Source organism: Syzygium oleosum, unplaced genomic scaffold (genome assembly GCF_021117445.2).
Source record: "Syzygium oleosum isolate NSW1041296 unplaced genomic scaffold, Sole_v2.1 Sole_v2.15, whole genome shotgun sequence".
Lineage (NCBI taxonomy): Eukaryota > Viridiplantae > Streptophyta > Magnoliopsida > Myrtales > Myrtaceae > Syzygium > Syzygium oleosum.
In genome coordinates this window covers 2,439,545-2,457,760 of record NW_026607499.1, presented here as the reverse complement: position 1 = coordinate 2,457,760, position 18,216 = coordinate 2,439,545, and the positions used below count along the sequence as shown (strand labels likewise).

At 42.2% G+C, this 18,216-nt stretch overlaps 4 protein-coding genes across 6 annotated transcripts; 2 read left to right on the top strand and 2 right to left on the bottom strand.

The window, feature by feature from the left end:
- Nucleotides 1–651: 651 nt before the first annotated feature.
- On the bottom strand, nucleotides 652–2,938 carry LOC115678124 (protein CURVATURE THYLAKOID 1A, chloroplastic). Its single transcript, XM_030601434.2, has 5 exons — nucleotides 2,676–2,938; nucleotides 1,692–1,789; nucleotides 1,477–1,584; nucleotides 1,247–1,318; nucleotides 652–983 (listed from the first exon to the last, which is right to left on the bottom strand). Exons 1-5 carry the CDS (start codon nucleotides 2,821–2,823, stop codon nucleotides 918–920), a joined length of 492 nt encoding a protein of 163 aa, XP_030457294.1. The 5' UTR covers nucleotides 2,824–2,938; the 3' UTR covers nucleotides 652–917.
- Nucleotides 2,939–5,929: 2,991 nt separating this feature from the next.
- Nucleotides 5,930–8,239, top strand: LOC115678122 (uncharacterized). 2 transcript variants are annotated; one of them, XM_056318278.1, is made up of 3 exons: nucleotides 5,930–6,376; nucleotides 6,558–6,686; nucleotides 6,819–8,239. In XM_056318278.1, the coding sequence occupies exons 2-3, from the start codon at nucleotides 6,663–6,665 to the stop codon at nucleotides 7,728–7,730; spliced, it is 936 nt and encodes a 311-aa protein (XP_056174253.1). In that variant the 5' UTR covers nucleotides 5,930–6,376; nucleotides 6,558–6,662; the 3' UTR covers nucleotides 7,731–8,239. The 2 variants fall into 2 exon arrangements, with proteins under 2 accessions (XP_056174253.1, XP_030457292.1); XM_030601432.2 differs by having other exon boundaries at nucleotides 5,930–6,686.
- A 265-nt stretch (nucleotides 8,240–8,504) lies between these two features.
- Nucleotides 8,505–12,328, bottom strand: LOC115678120 (GDSL esterase/lipase At4g01130). Its single transcript, XM_030601426.2, has 5 exons — nucleotides 11,671–12,328; nucleotides 10,618–10,836; nucleotides 10,353–10,507; nucleotides 9,392–9,662; nucleotides 8,505–8,968 (listed from the first exon to the last, which is right to left on the bottom strand). The coding sequence occupies exons 1-5, from the start codon at nucleotides 11,924–11,926 to the stop codon at nucleotides 8,700–8,702; spliced, it is 1,170 nt and encodes a 389-aa protein (XP_030457286.1). The 5' UTR covers nucleotides 11,927–12,328; the 3' UTR covers nucleotides 8,505–8,699.
- A 725-nt stretch (nucleotides 12,329–13,053) lies between these two features.
- LOC115678125 (ubiquitin-conjugating enzyme E2 28) lies at nucleotides 13,054–16,655 on the top strand. 2 transcript variants are annotated; one of them, XM_030601437.2, is made up of 4 exons: nucleotides 13,054–13,336; nucleotides 14,616–14,743; nucleotides 15,292–15,396; nucleotides 16,247–16,655. In XM_030601437.2, exons 1-4 carry the CDS (start codon nucleotides 13,267–13,269, stop codon nucleotides 16,292–16,294), a joined length of 351 nt encoding a protein of 116 aa, XP_030457297.1. In that variant the 5' UTR covers nucleotides 13,054–13,266; the 3' UTR covers nucleotides 16,295–16,655. The 2 variants fall into 2 exon arrangements, with proteins under 2 accessions (XP_030457297.1, XP_030457295.1); XM_030601435.2 differs by having other exon boundaries at nucleotides 13,064–13,336; nucleotides 16,267–16,655.
- The last annotated feature ends 1,561 nt before the right edge of the window (nucleotides 16,656–18,216 follow it).

Genomic DNA, 18,216 nt, shown 5'->3' with positions numbered 1-18,216 from the left:
TAAAGTTATTTCAGAAAAATTATTTTCAGACTTTCCGGCGTTTGGACGACGGAAAACTAATAGATTTACGCAAAAAAAAGTTTTCCGTGGACTGCAAACAACAAGTTTAGATTAGGGGAAAACGGTGCATTTATTTTACTGAAAACTTCATGATAAAGAAAAATATTTTTCATGCGAATCATTTCGAAGGAAAAATAATCTGTTACCATTTATTTGGTGGTGTAGGAAAAGTGATTTCCTCCTCACTAGAAGAAAAAATCGTTTTCCTTCGATCTAAACTTGTTATTTTCAATCCATGGAAAAAATTTTCTGTAAATCGATTAGTTTTCCGTCTTCCAAACGCCGAAAAGTCGGAATGCGATTTCTCGAAAACAGTTTTCTTTCAAACAAACGGAAATCGATTAGCAGGTTGCTTGAATGCCAACTATTTGTCCAACACCCAATTACAATTTCTCACAATGAAAAACTTATCGAGTTAAATTGTTTTAATGGTCCCAACCTCTTTGGTCCAATTGGCTTAGAGACCACTATTGCATGTATTGCAATTTGCATAAAGGATCCACTGCAGAAGTCTTTGGCAGCCCCCATTTGCTTTTTGATCATTTGGGGGCAAAGAAAATCCTGTGGCTTGAAAGTTACTGCTCTCCCACATGAATCAAAAGTGAAGCATTGTTCATAGATACCACTATTATTGATGCATAACATGTAGCAGCATTCTATATAGTAAATCACATTAAGCACACGTGACCCTTGCATTGACTCTGATTCTCATGAAATCAAGGAACAAGGCGAGGTGGGAGGGGCTAGGGAAATGCAAGAGTCACAGAAATTCACAGAGGAGCCATGTCGAAATATAAATGCAGGTGCCTCTCTACCATAGGAGTACAAAGAACGAACACGCGACCGATCGCGTGGACCTATTCGGTTCCAGCAATCTTCTTCTTCAGACCTTCGATATCTTCGGCTAGTTCCTTCCTGCTCGACTGAGGAAACAAATCATGTCACTTGTTAGGTACGCGTGGTTTACCGGCCAGTCGTCTATTGAAGAAGATTAATGCCCAAGATAGATGTAATATCAAAAGCATAGTGTGTATACTAGATTCATGCAGAAGTGAAAGCCAGTTAGTAGACACCGAAGTTAGAGTTCCTCGTTTGATAATCCTCAACTTAAACACATTGGAAACTTCAGGGTCATGCTGCGAACACAGATAAGACTCCACAAAAATGAACTGCTTAGTTACTTTACCTTGAATAGAAGGTATCTGTAGACGAACCATCCGGTGTATCCAAGCCCTACCAACTCCATGATCTTTGGAAGCTGGTCACAGAAAACATACTTGTTAGAAAATTCATGGCACTGAACGATGTCCCCAGGAGAGTATTTAAGCCATTGGCCGAACAAAGTACCACATTTATGGAAGAGCAAAGTACTATAAGACAAAAGCATCTGTATTCTAATCTAACAAAACAACATACCAAAGGAACAGAGTTGATAGCTCCAACCACAACGGACGATAACCAGACAGCCACAATAGCCCCACCTCCATAGAGAATAACCGTTGACTTATTTTCCAGGCCGTCCCACTGAAAGAGAGACACAAGAGGATTAATCGACATTAGCTCTGCACAAAACGAGAGAAGGAATACCTGGCTTGCTTCAGTAGCAATCGTGGCTTAGTGAAGTCTCTCACCTTCTCCTTGAGGTCTGAGAAAAGTTCCCCGGCATCAACTGGAGCGGGCGAATCGTCTGAAGAGGCTCTAATCTGGACCAGTGATAATCTCCGCGGCTCTGGTAACATAAGAAGATAAGACGACATGGTCGTCATCCACCTCAAACTAAAATAGATAATGACGACAAGGCAATTCTTTAAAGGTTCACAAATTCAGTCAGCTATCAGCCTACTTGTTTGTCAACAAAATAGGTTGCTTTGATCGAACCAATTATGGGCACCTACTTCACCCCCCAGCAAAGCTATTATGTTGTTCCAAACTGCTCCTCCCCAAGTTGCCTCCCTAATGAACAGCCTTACATGTAAAATTGTGTGCTTATTATATAGTCCGCGTAAGCAGGTCCACAAGAGGCACAGGAACTCAGAAAACTACCCGAGTCATTGCCATTAGGTATGCTCCTTTTCTCATAATGGCCGTAAAGTTAACTTGAATTCAGCACTTTCATATCGCCCATCTTCCTCGTGACTTGTGAATAAATAGGCGTTGTGCGGATTTGCAAAATGAAAGAGGAAAATGTGCATCACACCCAATTTGCTCTCTCACTCTCTCGCCGCGCCGCAACGCCACACCCCCCGAAACGCATTTCAGTCTTCTTGAAACGAATCGCCGCATTGCACTTTCATCAGTTACAGCCAGCTTTGACAGTCTTGCAAACATATCCTTGTACCCTCATAAATCTTTCTACAGAACTAGCAACCAGATATTACCTCCATGCCCCCAATCCATTGCCTACTGTTCATCCTACAAAAGCCGGGTGCTTCATTCAACGATTGCTAAAGAATTACCAGTATTCACGACACATTTCCTAGTGTCTGGAATTCAACTTCGATTTTGTAAAGTACAAGATGGAGTCATCCACTCACACTCCACGCATTTCCGCATCCACACACGCGCACCTTCCTTAACCGAACAGTTCAAATTCGCTCAACCGAAAACAAATGTACCTGAGCAGAGTTTGGCGGGACGGGAAGAGAAGCGCCATGGCGGGAGGTGAGGCAAGGAGGAGACCCGGGCGGCGGCGAAGGACGTCCTGGCCGCCCGGGGCGGCAACAGCGCGGCGGTGGCCGCCATGGAGGTGGATGCTGCTGCCATTCGGTGAGCTGCTGACGCAAACTGTGGCCTCTCAGCAGTGGTGTGGTGCGCCTCTCTTCGTCTATCTCCTCTCTCTCTCTCTCTCTCTCTCACTCTTGCTTTCTGTGTATCCTTCGTTAAGCAGCTCTGCGTATTATCCACTGGGATTTTTCAAGACCACGCCTCCGTTCGGACACGGATCTCCTCGATCGACACGTGGATCGACGGAGCTCTCTGATTGGTCGGCTGCCTATCTACAAAATCCACGTTTGCTTTTCCGCCTCCCTCTCTCTCTCTCTCTCTCTCTCTAGAGCGGGAAGAACTGAAGAAGCACACACCCTCCTTCACTCACTCGTTTGCTTGCTTTATTTGCCTAAAATAAATTAGGGCAAATAACATAAATAATTCATAAACTCTTTTTTTTTGTCAGTAAATATTTCATGAACTTTTATTTTATTTGTAATGTCGCCTTTAAACTTTTAATTTATTTGATGTGGTCTCTACATTATTAATACATGTTTAATATAGTTTTTGAATTTTGAATTTGTTCAATATGGTCTTTGAACTATTGGTAAATATTTTATATAATCATTCCGTTTGTTCAAAAGACGAATCATATAATATTTTATGACATGGATTAGATGGATCAGCACGTTCATCATTTTATCCATTTACTTTAGAAAAGTTAAAATACAAATTGGGGATTTCAAATATCTCGCGTGGTGATTTCTTTTCATAATTTGAGATGAATTTCTCCCGTAGATAATGTACGTGTGAATTTTTTTTGTTCATCATTCAAACTTATCGGATTGGGAAGTCAAATCAACAAATTCTATTAACTTGAATTAACAGAAAGACGACATTAACTATTTTCATATAGTTCGAGAATTAAATTAAATATTTTCTAATAATTCACAGACCACATTGAATAAAATAAAAGTCTAAGAATTACATTGAAAATTTACCAATAGTTCTAAAATAATATCGAACAAATTAAAAATTCATGAATGTCATCGTACATTAAATCAAAATTTATAAATCATTTGTGTCATTTTTTCAAGGGAAAAAATCACAAAAAACCCCAAACTTTGCCATCTGTGACACATTTATCCCAAACTTTTTTGTGACACCAAAAATCCCGAACTTTGCTTTTTGTGACACATTTACCCCAATGTATTTAGTCCATGGGCATTTTCGTCTTTTTGCTTTTTCTTTTTTTTTTCCTTTCCGTGAGGGGGCCCTCGCCGCGTAGTAGGCGAGGGCCGCCCATCGCGGATCCGGCGAGGGGGCCCTCGCCGGCGCCGAGCGAGGGCGGCCCTCGCCGGCGTCGGGCGAGGTTCGCCCCGCTCGGGTGAGCGAGGGCGGCCCTCGCCCGACTCGAGCGAGGTCGACCCTCGTTGGCGTCGGGCGAGGGTCGACCTCGCCTGAATCGGGCGAGGGCCGCCCTCGCTCGCCCAGGCGAGGGCGAACCTCGCCCGATGCCGGTGAGGGCCCCCCTTGCCGGATCTGGCGAGGGCCCCCCTTGCCGGATCTGGCGAGGGCCGCCCTCGCTCGACCCCGGCGAGGCCCCCCTCGCCGGAAAGGAAAAAAAAAAAAAAAAAAAGCAAAAAAGACGAAAATGCCCATGGACTAAATACATTGGGGTAAATGTGTCACAAAAAATAAAGTTCGGGGTTTTTGGTGTCACAAAAAAAAATTCGGGGTAAAAATGTCACAGATGACAAAGTTTGGGGTTTTTGGTGGTTTTTTCCCCTTTTTCAATAAACAAAAAGTATGCGACGCGGAGGGTTAATTATGACTACTTGAACTGGCTAAGGCCCAAGGATTCAGCCCAAGCCCAGCTCATAATCCGTACATCCACATCAGCTTGAACTCAGAATTCCAATTTGGCCACTGACTAGACAATCACATCTACATCATCTTGAAATTACACGTACGTGGGATTATGGGTTTTCATGGGTCCGTGAGTTCACAAGAAACTAATTTGTGTACTAGTTAAATTGATAATAATGCATAGCAAATCAATCACGATGTCCCGAGACGGAGACCCAAGTGACGTCGCAATCGCACTGTGCAATCTAATTTTGACGAATCTCATATCTAATTGGGACATACGACGTGGGGAATATGTTCTATACTTAAAGACTTTACCGTGAATCATATTCTAAACCTACCGAAACCAACGGGGTCGGCCTGATTAAAGTAGAAAGACCTCAGTGAGTGCGGTCGTTGAACTGTTTCATTTTGGGAACTGCTAAGTGAAACAATAACGGGGGTTATGATTTTATAATGCAGTCATTAGCCCTAACAATATTGTTATTCATGTGATGCAACACCCACGTGTTTTCTCAATGCCCCTTGTCAAAGACAAGACATTGGCATACCTACTCGAATGCGGACATCCCTTAGTCTCCGCCTTAGTATTGGCCGTTTGACAAGGCTTTTTTGGAGCAATGGACCACTCTTGCATGAGCCTAAAACCCTAATCTACTCCTTTTTTTTTCTAGCCTTAACCTCCTTTGCATTGGCATTTTCCTTCTAAAGCCACGCCTGAGTTCAACTCGGAGATAGAAGTCCTGTTTCGTTGCTAGACGGTGAAGTGACACCGAGCTCATGAGAATCCTAGGTCAGAACAAATTGATGGAATCCGCTTTTTAATGTCTCCATGCCCCTCCCACCTAATAACATGGGGAAGAGGAAAGGGGGATGGGATTTCTCTCGCTTTCGACTTGGCATGCCTCGGCGGGATTGCCGCCCGACGGGCTGTTAGCTCAGTGGTAGAGCATACCCTGATAATCCCATCGTTGTTCTATCTGGTGCGTGACAGCTATTGGTCGGCTTTTAGATATTGTAAATAGTACGGAAGTTGAGTTATACACGTTGAAGAAAGAGATAGATATAACCTACTCAATTACCTTAGATTAAATGTGTACATTATAGCTTTTTCTCCAATATGGGTGTACGTAATAGTTCTCATGAAACCAGATGCAAGAAATTCATGATGCTCGAATCGTTCGTCGAGGGTTATCATCGGATCACGGAAAGCGTCTCGATCTCACATGCCGAACTTGTCCCGTCCCGCATATTAATTATCTAATTCACTCTAATTTTATATATACATCTTCTTACTAGCCGAATATACTCGTGCGTTCGCAGATATTCACTAACCGCCCATGCTGCGTTAGGCAAAAGACGTATTCCTCCTAAAGACATGCCTAAGAGGCCAAATTAAGCCATGACTGTTTTTGGGAGGGAGCACACCGGTTTGGTTTCGTCCTCTCTCGTGGGGGCCGTGGCTATCTGTGCCTCGTTGGAACCGTCTGTCACACAACCAACCCCATTCTTGTTCCCTGAACCCAACATGCACCCGCGAAAAACTATGATTCCAACGTGAAAAACATCTACGTCCTAAAGTCTTCCAACAAAGTGATATAGAAAAGGACATCCGAAAAGGCGAAACTTCCGTTGACTCTCTCGCCTTTCAAGTTTTTCCTCGTGGTGCCGGTCCAGCGTGGCTCCGGTTATCGCGTGATGAATCATCAGATCCATCTCACTAACCCCATATAGTCATTTGGTTACGTATTCTCTCTCTGACCATAATAATACAGCTCAATCCTCCTGTTCTTTTAGGCCATTCCAAGGACATGGCGACGGATATAGGAGGAGTTTGATGAGCTCGGAGCTTTTTGAATCCTCCTTCATCTCCATGTCCCAAGCCTGCATCTGAGGGGACGTCGATTCTGGCTCTGATGCAGCTTGTTGTTGGGGTTCGAGATTGAGACCTTTTGAGGGGAAGGAGGAGGATCCGTCCTTGAAGAAGAAATTGAATCGGACTCCGAGTTTGATGGCATTTTTCTTTTATGAGAACAGAAAGAAAGCTTCAGGTAAAAACCATTTCCCTCGAAAGTTGATTTCTTGAATGTCAGTTGTATTGTTATAGACGAGTAGTCATTCATTCATGATCAAGAACCTCTCTCTTTTTTTTTTCTTTTGTTCTGGTCCTTATGAAATGAAAGATGCGAAGAGGCTTTGGTTTTGTCATCTGGGTGGCTTTCTTGTTGTGGTCATTCTTATCCACGCTCGTGCAAGCTTCAAGAGGCTATGACCCGGAGTTCTTAGATGCAGTCATTCACGAATATGCCAACAAAACACTGCAACAACCAAGAACAGGAGTTGTTTACAACATCTCCCTCCCTGCCAACTTCTCTGGGATTGAAGCCTCAATCGTCAGGCTCAGGAGCTCGAGCTTTTGGGTCAGAGGGTCAAACCTGACGTCTTTCGACATCCCACCAAGGATCGTTCCCATGCCTTATGCGAAGAGGCTTGCCATACTGTGTGAGAACCTCAAGAATTTGTCTTCTAATTACTATGAAGTCCCTGGGTATAGGCTGGTCAGTCCTGTTGTGGGGTTCATGGTGTTTGCTGCTTCCAATTCAAGTGGAGTTGGCAACCAGAAGCTCAATTTGAGCATTAAAGGCAATCCCATTTTGGTGAGTTTCTCTCCAGCTGAGTTAGAGCTGCGGACATCAAATCAGTCCGTGCAATGCGTCGAGTTCAGGCCTAATGGGTTGGTTGGTTTTAGCAACATGACTTCATTGAATGGATGTGTTGCACGGCGTCAAGGTCATTTTGCCCTTGTAATTCGGGCTCCGGCTCCGGCTCCGGCCCCACAACAGAAGAAGACAGAAGCAAGGTTTTGGAAATGGTGGGTTGTAGGGTTCGTAGGTGGGTTCATCGTGTTATTTTGTGCGAGCTTGATTGTGTTGGGGACGTACAAGGTAGTGGTGAGGCAGAGGATCAAGGAAATGGAGAAAGAGTCTGAGAAGGGCGTCTCTTTTGATACGATCTGGATAGAGACTAGTAAAATGCCTTCAGCATCGATGATCAGAACCCAGCCGATTCTTGAGGCTAACGAACATGTGCCGTGACTCTGCAGATTGATTCATCAATTGGATTGTTTCCATAATTAGTCCTTTCTCTGCTCTTCTCAACATGTGCAAGGAAAAAGAAAACGCCCCTGTACAGAACTTCTCAATGTGAACGATACCTCAGGAAATTTCCTAGGAAGACTCTGGGATGTTGCCACCAGGGGAAGAAAGGAAATGAAATTGACAGATTGGTTTTGCTTTTTTAAAAAAGGGTTTTGGTACGTCGTTTACACCTCTAGATTGGTGGATTCATTTGACTTGTGATTATTCTTGTGAAGGAGACTAATTAACGAGATTAAAAATATTTTACAAGCATGGTGTGACTTTGCGTTTGTTTCATTGTCAGACACGTGGTAGGAGAATGTATGACTCAAAGTAAGGTATTGGCTGCCGGCAAATTTTTGGCACTTCTGCTGGTAAGTTTCCATGGCATGATACTGCTTCCATCTAAACCACAAGGTGAGGCGAACGTGGAGGACCACTCAGTGAACTAGCAGGGTTTCAGGGGACGTGCATTGTATTCACGCTTTTTTCTTGTTTTATATCGCCGGCGTCCTTCGACCTCACTGCAACAATTTCTAGATATATGTGTGATCGCTGAGCTATCCTGTAACATGAAACTCTTAGGTGCATGTATTAAGTTATAGTTTTCAGCTGTAATTGAAGAAAAATTTTGATCCCACATTTGGTAAATTGCGTGTGGTCATCGACCAGTTCATTGTGCTGTGAGCATAGTGTTCGGTCTAAGTAGTAGCACGGTCTTGCGAGCGGATATTGCCTAATAACCCCACATAATATTTGTTAAGGCATTTAGCTATTATTCACGTCGTCCATAAAAAATTTCTAGGAGTTTAGAGAAAGGGCCAAACCTTGTTATTTAAAACTTCAAAGGAAAAATTGAAGTTTTAATACAGTTGACGGGTCATCGCTGTAAGAGCAGCAGCATCCACGACTGTAGATTACTAAATGTCAACCTATGGGTTGGAGATCGCAATGCTGGTTGAGCGAAAACCGCGGATCGAAGTAAGATCCATTTATGATGGCCCAGGTAATTAGCTTGTTAGCAGCTTCGGTGGCATGTATTCCATCCCAGCTTACATAGTTGGAGGGGTCATTGCAAGCCGAAGCAGTTAGCAAGCTGCCATTTATCTCTTTGCTACTGCCGCAGAAGACTCGAGGATCGAAGTTGTACTTGCCGCCCCCATATCCGCAGCACGCCCTGGTACCATATTTGAGTCCTGAATCGATCCAAACCATATAAAAAATATATATATATCCCAAATTATTCAAAACCTGTAGATTTTAAGGGGAAAAGATATAGATACCCATGATTCAACAAGACCAAGTCCATCAAATAAGCAATTGGAAAATGTTGGCTGTATTCATGAAATGGTGTTATAAATATTGGTTGTTAGCTTGTTAGTACACTTTGATGTCTGCAAGCCAATGCAGAGTTAAGTAAGAGGTCCCTTTCTCGATTCTGTAATAGTTCATAATTTATGTCCTCTATTGATTAATCTAGCACTTAGCAGTAGGAGGTTGCTTCTCTGGTGCTTGCTAGCAAAAATTAATTCAACTTGATGATGAGATTATGAAATCATATCTCAATTTTTCCCAAAGGTCAAAGTTCATCAAGAAGTGACAGGATCACAGAAGCTTACCATGATACTTGGGATGTCGAAATAGCTCTAGCAAAACCGAGTGTGTGTCGACATAAATGAGGTTGGCATTAGGAAGAGAAGCTCTGGTTTGAGCCAGTGTGTCTTTCAACAATTTGTTGTACTCAACGACCGCGTTGTTGTAAGAAATCATGCATCCATACATGTCGAGATCGGAACTGCCGTGAGGGAGCTCCACCAGAAAGGCTGGATAACAGCCGATTGGAGCGAGGTTTAACACAAAAAACGTACGCCCTCCCAAGGTATATAGCTCCTACAAAAGCGAGATATTTGCAAAAAAGACGACGTTTATATTAATTTGAAAGCATTTACTCGGTAAACTATTTTATAACTGACATAGAAGATCCAGTTAAGCATGACCACGTATTGTTCAAATCGATACACTTATATGCAGGTTGTGAAGTAAACTGAACCCATGCGATATTTAAATGTAATTGGTCGACTCTGCGACAGTTGGAAGTTTGGTGAGTGAAATCTTATCACCTTGGACCTAGACAAGGTAGATTGACAGAGAGTGTACCACATTTTGCTAGTGTACTGTTGTGCTTATTCTTATTACTGTGCATGGACCTAGACAAGGAACAACTGAATAAGCTGTCTGTACAAATCTTGCAAGTATGGGCCATCTAATTCATTAGACTCTGGATCAATAGAGCTTAATTTCGCAATTCTAGATAAGGTCCCTTCCAGGGCCTCATCTTGATCTGGACCCACTTGCAGATCATTTTGCTGCAGGCAATCATATAGACATTAATCAGTAGCCCCTCGACACATGATTTGATAGATTGAAACAGCTCGATCTTTCTATAAGCTCCAGTCTGGTTTTTGTTTTTCAGTTATATCGGTGTTTGTCAGTCATGTTGAGCTTACATAAGTTGACAATCATACGTGTTGAAAGTGGGAAAAACAAGAAGAAAGTTCTTAGGCCAAACAGAGCGCTCACCTTGACAGTTGCAGCAATCTGGGCCACAACTTGAGGAAGATACTGCTGCACTCCACCGATACCAGCAGATGCTAAATTGGATGTGAAGTCATTCTGACCAATGTAAAAGGTGTAAATGGACTTCCCAAATATATCTGGTGAAGGTAGATCTGATCCTGAAAATCAATGTTACAGAAACTAACACATCATGTCAGAAAATCTTTCATTGCTCACTTGTGGTGTCTGTTATCATCAACTAACTAATTTTTGCCAGTTTATAAAATACCCTTCTGGCCGGAGGAGTGAAATTCATCAACTCTGGCCTTGAATGCCTTCATTTGGTTGAGCTGAATGGGAAGAGCAAAAGGACTGAGCCCAGATACAAATAAGGACGTGTTTGGCAGGAGCACGGTTGATGCCAGCGTCGCGTAGTTGGCCCCATGTCTGTAGTCAGACCTAATTGATTGCAGATATGGACTCAGAAATGGCAGTCCTAGAGCTTGTGCTGCCACATCCAATGAAAGATTTTACCTCACTTTAGTTCATTAGTTTCACTTTTTCCGTGATTTAACTGGCAGAAAATATTCAAGAGATTCACTCACCAAAAAAAAAATATTCAAGAGATTCGTTTCCGCATCAAGGTTGTAAGCAAAACATTATAGTACCAAAAACACGCAGAGCTCATGGTTGATGGTGTCAATATGCATCCCATCTCACCATTTCATGCACTGCGATTGATTTGACTTATTAAATGTCTCTACGTTAGGCAAAGTTTATCTATAGAGATCTATTTCCAGGGACAATGCAGAGAATCCTTGACAATCTCATGCAACCAAAAGACAAGGAAAAAAAGAAGTAAATAAGGAAACTCGGCCAAAACAAAATTTAATCTTCTGCAAAATCTGTCATCGATGATGACCCAGCAATTGCTAGGCTGGCCATTTTCTCATCTTGGAAAGTAATTAATGCACTGTGAGAAGCTTGTACAAGACTTGTTGACAGAATGTGGACAAATGCTGTGTATTTGCATACGCTAAACAACCCTCAATTTTTGCTATGCATCTTCTTTGAACTATATCGAAATTACCGGTTATTTACTGTAGAAAGAAAAACTAGGCCGGTGGATTCTGGAAGGGCGGTTAAATTGTGATCCCCTTTTTAATTACATTCGCATCCGCTAAACAACTGCATTGCATTTGCATCTCTCAGGCAAATAAAGAAGAGACTGACATACTGTGTTGATGGACTGTAAAGCATAACCATGTAGTTAAAGGAATTCCAAGTCAAAACTATTTAAGACACCCATTAGAACATCTGAATGAATCTCATCCAACATTACCCAAGAAGTCGACGATGAGCCTTCCGTCCGATGCCCGCCCCGATGGCCGCTTAAAGTAGGTCATCCCAAAGGGCCCAGTTTGCGCCGGGAAAGCTGCGTAGAACCCGCCTGTGTCGGTGTTTGAGTCGCCAAAGTTGAATATTGCCTTGAACTCGCACTTGGAGTAGCATGAAAAGCTCAGCATTCCCATCACTAGCAACAACACCACCAAGAAACGCCTTAAAATGGCCAATGCTTTCAAGATCCGCACACCCATTTCTCACTTTTGCTCCTACAAAAGCAATGCCTCAATAATAAGTTGAACTCTTGGTCGCTCAAAATGGAGAGAAGCGATTGCTTTTCAGAAACCAAAGGTGAAGTAACAGAGACAACTTATAAAAGGGCCTTATCTTGTAACGCATGATTAGCGGAGGCCACACATGTCCAGTGACAGAGCGGAGCGATCATAATCTGTTAGAAGATGTAAAAATACACAGATCTAGGTTCTTGCCACGTAAAGTGACAGAAGCGGTAACTGGCGATTAATGGCAGATGTTGCCAAGCAGAACGAGGTAAGCGAAGCAAACTTTGAACAGCGGAGACGGAAGCAAACGAAGTTCACGTGTGGAAAGGAAAGGTCCAAAATGATTGAGGGACGCCTTTCAATCAGCGACAGGTCTGTTGTGCTATCCAACAAGAAGAAGCTGGACACCCTCGGTGTGTTCATCCTATTAGACTGGTACTCACTCTCTCACGCTGAGGAAAAGAACGATGTGGTCTGTTGTTTTCTTGACGTGACATTGATTTGATTTAGCCAATTTAGTAAAAAAATGGTCTAAACTATGTGGCCTTCTCGATGGATACCGCCACCAACTGGAATGACGGAATCAAACCGGCATTTCGAGTCACAAAGTTTGAAGTCACATACAATTCGACAACACAATTTAGTTAGAAACTAAGATAGTGGGACGCTAGGCTCATGCCGAGGCACGGGGGCGAGGACTGATCTTTGAGATCGATGTCTGAAACATGCATCATCCAATTACCAACAGAAAAAAGAAAAGGATGAAATATCATCTATCAAGTACCAAGTAGAGTACATGTCAAAGAAGAGTGGTTGAATTGTGAAACTGTAGAACTGTTTTTGCAAAAGGTTTCAACATTTTGGACTAAACTGAAACTTCAGTTCCAATGCTTTAGAAAGGAAAATGGACAAGCGTGGCAACAGGGCCCCCAGCGGACACGAACCACGAACCAATTGGCCGAAGCTCCATAGCCGCCCCATTTACATTTCCAAAAAGCAAGCAAAGGAGATTTGAAGTTGATCGCAAAGGTCGCTCCTTTTACTTTACTGTCTGACAAGACGATAAAAAAAATGAAAATTTATTACAAGAACCAAAGCGCAAGCCACGACAGGGGTTCCAAATTCTCTCCGTGTTAGAGCACCAGATTCTTTTCCCTTTTCTTTTTTTTTTGTTGGGTTCCTTTTTTTTTATCCATCAAGACTCCGTGAACTTGTCGCCATTGTTTTCTTTTTCCTTTGTTGATTTCGTCAAGCTTCCTCCTTCTCCCTGAAATTCTCTCTCTCTCTCTCTCTTTTGGATCGGAGCTGCGTCGATGGCTTCGAAGCGGATCCTGAAGGAGCTCAAAGATCTCCAGAAAGACCCTCCTACCTCCTGCAGCGCTGGTACCTCATTCTTCTTCTTCTTCTTCTGTTCTCACAAATTTTTTGCTTTTTTTTAGTAATTTTTAGTAATTCTTCTGTTAGATCTTTTACTGTTTTAAGATTGATCCACTCATGAGCTTCGGGTTCTGTAGTTTTTGTTGCAGGGTTTTCTTCTTGTGCTTGCTTTTTTGTTACTGTTGGCGGTTGAGTTTATAATATGCTTGCATATGATGTATTGGCTTTGAAGTGCCTGCTAAAGACAGTAAAGCAGATTCTTTTTGTTGATATGGAGGCTGATTGCTAGGATCATACACATGAATGGTGTTTGAAGAGTTGTTGCTAGAATCTTTCCATTTGCAATGAATTGGTTTCTGGGAAGAGCAAATAGAATACACTAGTGGACAGGCATGCAAGTCTTGGTATGTCTTTGACAATATAGTGGTTGCGAAGATTATCACTAACTTGCTTGGTCTGGTGCTACTTGTGCATCTCCATCTACATGGATGATGGGTGTGATTGGCAAAGAAGACCATTGAAGTATCTCTTCAAGATGTTCCTCGATTAGGAGAAGAAATTTCTTCATGAGCTTTTCAGGTTTTTGTATCTGGTGGAGGTTGAAGGTCAAAACTTTCCCCACTAATTTTCTTTATCACTCCATATTGAAGGCTGATGTAATGAATGAGGTGGCTTACTGAGATTTGGATAATGAAGATTCAATTTACTAATGGTTTGACCTGGTTTTGGAGCTGTACAATTCTTTTAGCTTCTACTTTTGTATCTTAAAGCAGTTTTTGTCTTGCCTATATACCTTAAAGCATGTTGGATTGGCCCATCTGGGAACGATAGTTGCTTGGTGACAAGTGAAACTGAAGGCAGTAAGGAGCATAATTTTGTTCTTTCCATTGTGCACAAGTCTTGGACCAAATGTGTAGATGGGGGTATGCTGGTTCTTTTTTATTTTCAGTGCCTTGATCATCAAATTGGTTTTATTGCCAAGAGACTGGGGCAGTTCATGTTATTACTAGCGGATGTCCTGAATTTGAAAGATCTCGCTAAGCTAACCTAGACTGCAGATACCTGAAAACTCATCAGGTGGGAAAATCAGAAGCAAATTAAACTCAGTTGAACGTTGTAATATACTGATCACATTTTGGGTTCTCTGTCAATTGCCTATTGGTGACTCAAGACAAATGTCATGTGCTGGAAAATATGTTTCATACTTTTGTTCCTCATGTGAGACAGAGTAGCTATGGTGCTGAAATGTGAATTATGTGTCTTGTTGTTTTAAAATTATTGGCAGGCCCTGTAGGAGAGGACATGTTCCACTGGCAAGCAACAATAATGGGTCCGTCAGATAGTCCTTATGCAGGCGGAGTATTTCTAGTAACTATCCATTTCCCTCCAGATTACCCATTTAAACCCCCTAAGGTATGGGATCTATACTTCTCGTCGTCCTCTCAAGAGATGAATGACATCATGAACTCTTTTTTTATTTCCCCGTCATATGATAAATGGAGCATTGTAAGACCATCGGGTGTATTCTTCTTCTTCTTCTTCAAAATTAAGTTGTGGTAAAAGATGCCTTCACTTAGGTTGTGGATTGTTTTCCGCTTTTGCCTTTCCAAACACATTTGCTAACCTTTCTGTCTGTGCATAGAAAACTTCTCATTTTGGAATAACTAATGATGGACAGGTAGGCCAACTAAGTAATGGGATATTGCTTTCTATCCTTGGGGATTAGATTTCTAAGTTGTGATCATTGTCATAGCCCATGAGCGATTTATACATGATTTTCCATCCATTATTGGCTAGATTATATAGAATGTTTGTATGATCAGTTTACTTCATATGCAGATCAGTAATCACTCAGCAAGAAAGTTAATTTTAGTACGGCCAGAAAGTTAACCCTCAGCGTCATAGTTTTTGGCTACTGAGAAATGGACGCTAATGATAATGTGTGCACCCCTGTTTTGCAGGTAGCGTTTAGGACCAAAGTCTTCCATCCAAATATTAACAGCAACGGCAGCATTTGTCTTGACATTCTAAAGGAGCAATGGAGTCCTGCCTTAACCATTTCCAAGGTCCTGCTCTCTTGATTGTACATATGCTACTGAAAAGATAATGACTTTCAAACCCACTTGATTTGTGTGCTCATTGCTCTTGATGTGTTAATACTGTTGAAGAGTTACAGTTGAGGCAAGGTTATCCTTAGGCAATGCACATCAGAAAACAAATGGTCTTGCTTTTTCACACATTAGTCTTCTCATGGTTTTCAGAAATGGATGTTAGAAAACAGCTGAGTGCCATACTGTATGCTTACAGTTAATGTCATTGATCATTGCAGATCCACCATGCATTATGTACTATTGCTAATGCATTGTTTGGTCTTAGTCTTCTTGCTAATGTGCCATAGAGCTCTGCTGTCGAGCGTCAACTGGTTCGTCTCAACTCTTGAGAGGGAAACTATCACCTGACCCTGAGGGCAGTAAATTTTGCGAACCTTTATGATGAACTTTTCGTGGTTTTATCCCAAAGGACAATCTTTTTTTTTTAAATGAACTTTGTATGGAACACACAGTTTTTGGTGTAGCTAACTATGCTGACAGTCTTTGTAGAGCATTTGTGTTAGTTGAATAATTATGTTTTGATATGGTGGTTTGATGTGCGGAATCCTTTTTTGCCCCTCGAATTCAGGCGATGCATTTCTTCTGTTATTTCTAGATTAAATAAATTAGCAGTTGACATCTTAGAGGTGAAATAAGATGAGTCGAAAACGGGTTAGTTTTTGGAACTTTCACATCCCGCTGTCATGATTGATCTCTTCTTGGCCGAGGATCCTTGAAATGGCTTTGGGTTCTCAGTTTGCTGCCATTAACGCATTGCATGGTTGCAAAGTTAAAAGAAGACCCGTGTCTTAAGACGGTGGGAAAGGTTCTTGTCTTATCTTTCAGGTCTTGCTTTCTATCTGTTCGCTCTTGACGGACCCGAACCCAGATGATCCCCTGGTGCCAGAAATCGCTCATATGTACAAGACTGACCGGGCCAAGTACGAGGCGACTGCGAGGAGCTGGACCCAGAAGTATGCCATGGGCTAAGGGGGACTTGCTGCAACTTATTACCGAGGAGTCTGTCGTTATCTTTCGCTGTATAAGTTAAAGGTGAGACCTGCGATTTATCTCGACTGGCAAGCGATATATATGTGTCTAGTTTGGTCTGTCGTGCAAATGAAGACACTGTATGTTTCCTGGCCTGTCTGAACCACCAAAAACTATGGTTGAATGTTGTAAAGTTGATGCTGTTTTCTTTGGTTGAGTAGAGCGGATTTACATTGATCATATAATTTGGCTGTCCTGTAGATCTATTTGCTCTGCATGAATCCGATAACTTGCTATAAACTCGAGGGCCCTCGAATTAGACTTATCTGTTGATGCAGGTTCTGATCGATAACATTCTTGTAATATTTGGGCCTAATTCCGAAAAAAAAAGCACTAACTTTAGGTCGAGTGATAATTCTAGCCCGAATTTCTTTTTTGTCTCAATAAAAATCACTAACTTTTACTCGAGTCCCAAATTTTGCTCCCGTTGACCCTCCATTGGAAGTCACCCTTACTCGTCCAACGTGGCGTTTCCACATCATTAATAGATCCATGTCAGCAAGTTAGGGCACATCTTCCTCCTCAGCTAATCTTCCTGTTGCGATTCTAGCAATAAGGTGATGCTTTCCTAATTCACACTCTTGCTAGGGCTTGATTCCTTTTCGGCATATCCTCATCTTTTGGTTGAAGGTTCTGTGTAGGATCATTATTTGTGGTCTCGGCAAAGGTCTCCAGCTAGACCAGCTTTTCAACTATGTGGATTTGATTTGGGGGTTTTGTCAGTCAAGGTGATGGAGATGCAAAAGTCTGGTTTTACATTGTGAAGGGGAAATTGGGGTGGAAAGAAAGAAAAAGAGGAATTCGCATTTCAGATTGCAGAGTCTAGTGTACTGAGTTGTGCATTTGAGAATGCTTTGTGTGAACGATAACCTTACCGAAGAAATCGAGCCTCAGCTTCAATTTCAAGCAAGCTCAAATTACTAACAAATTCTCAGTTGGAGACTATTTTCACACGAACCGCAACTAAATTTCTCGGCCTCAAACTTATCAAAACAGAGTACGAAAGTGAACTACCTTTGAAGGTGCAGTCGTTGGCCGCAAATGGTGATCAAACTAGAGAGCTGAGATACTGGAGGCGTCGTCGCTGGCAAAAGAAGATTGAACGAGCACAAAGCGTTCCGGGCACTCTTAATAGTAAAACAAGGCAGAACAGAGCAACCTCTGGCATGGCGGCGTAAGTGTCAATTACGACGGCGAAGGCTTCTTGAGCAGGTTAGGTGATAGAGGAGGGAACGCGATTGGAGATCGGATGCAAGAATCGAGTCGAAGCTCTCCTTTTCCCTTTCGACCACAACCTTTTTCTAGAACAAGCCCTCGTCCCTTGAAGCTTCGAACAAGGGATTTTGCCTTCATTCCAGTCATGCAGAACAATTCTGGCAATGGCTTCAACATGCACCCTGCCACCCTTTTTGAGCTTACCATGAACCGATGCTATCTTCCGTAGAAAGTCCTCAAGTGAATCGAGGCTTGAGATATTGTAGATTGTTACAAGCACTTTGGCTAGGTAATAGCTTTAGAATCTCATTCACTATACTTTCCAACAAAATCAATTTATTAATGACCATAACTAGAGTCCGATATATCGAATTAGATCAGTTGATTAATGTCCGTTCAATGTAGACTTTGAAGTTTCAAGGGAGGGCTTGGGCTTGTTTAAGAAAAATGGTTCTGGTCGTGAGCTTTGGTAGATCTTGTCTGTGGCGTCTCTCGATGGGTGATGATCCATTGCTTCAAATTATGACAAAA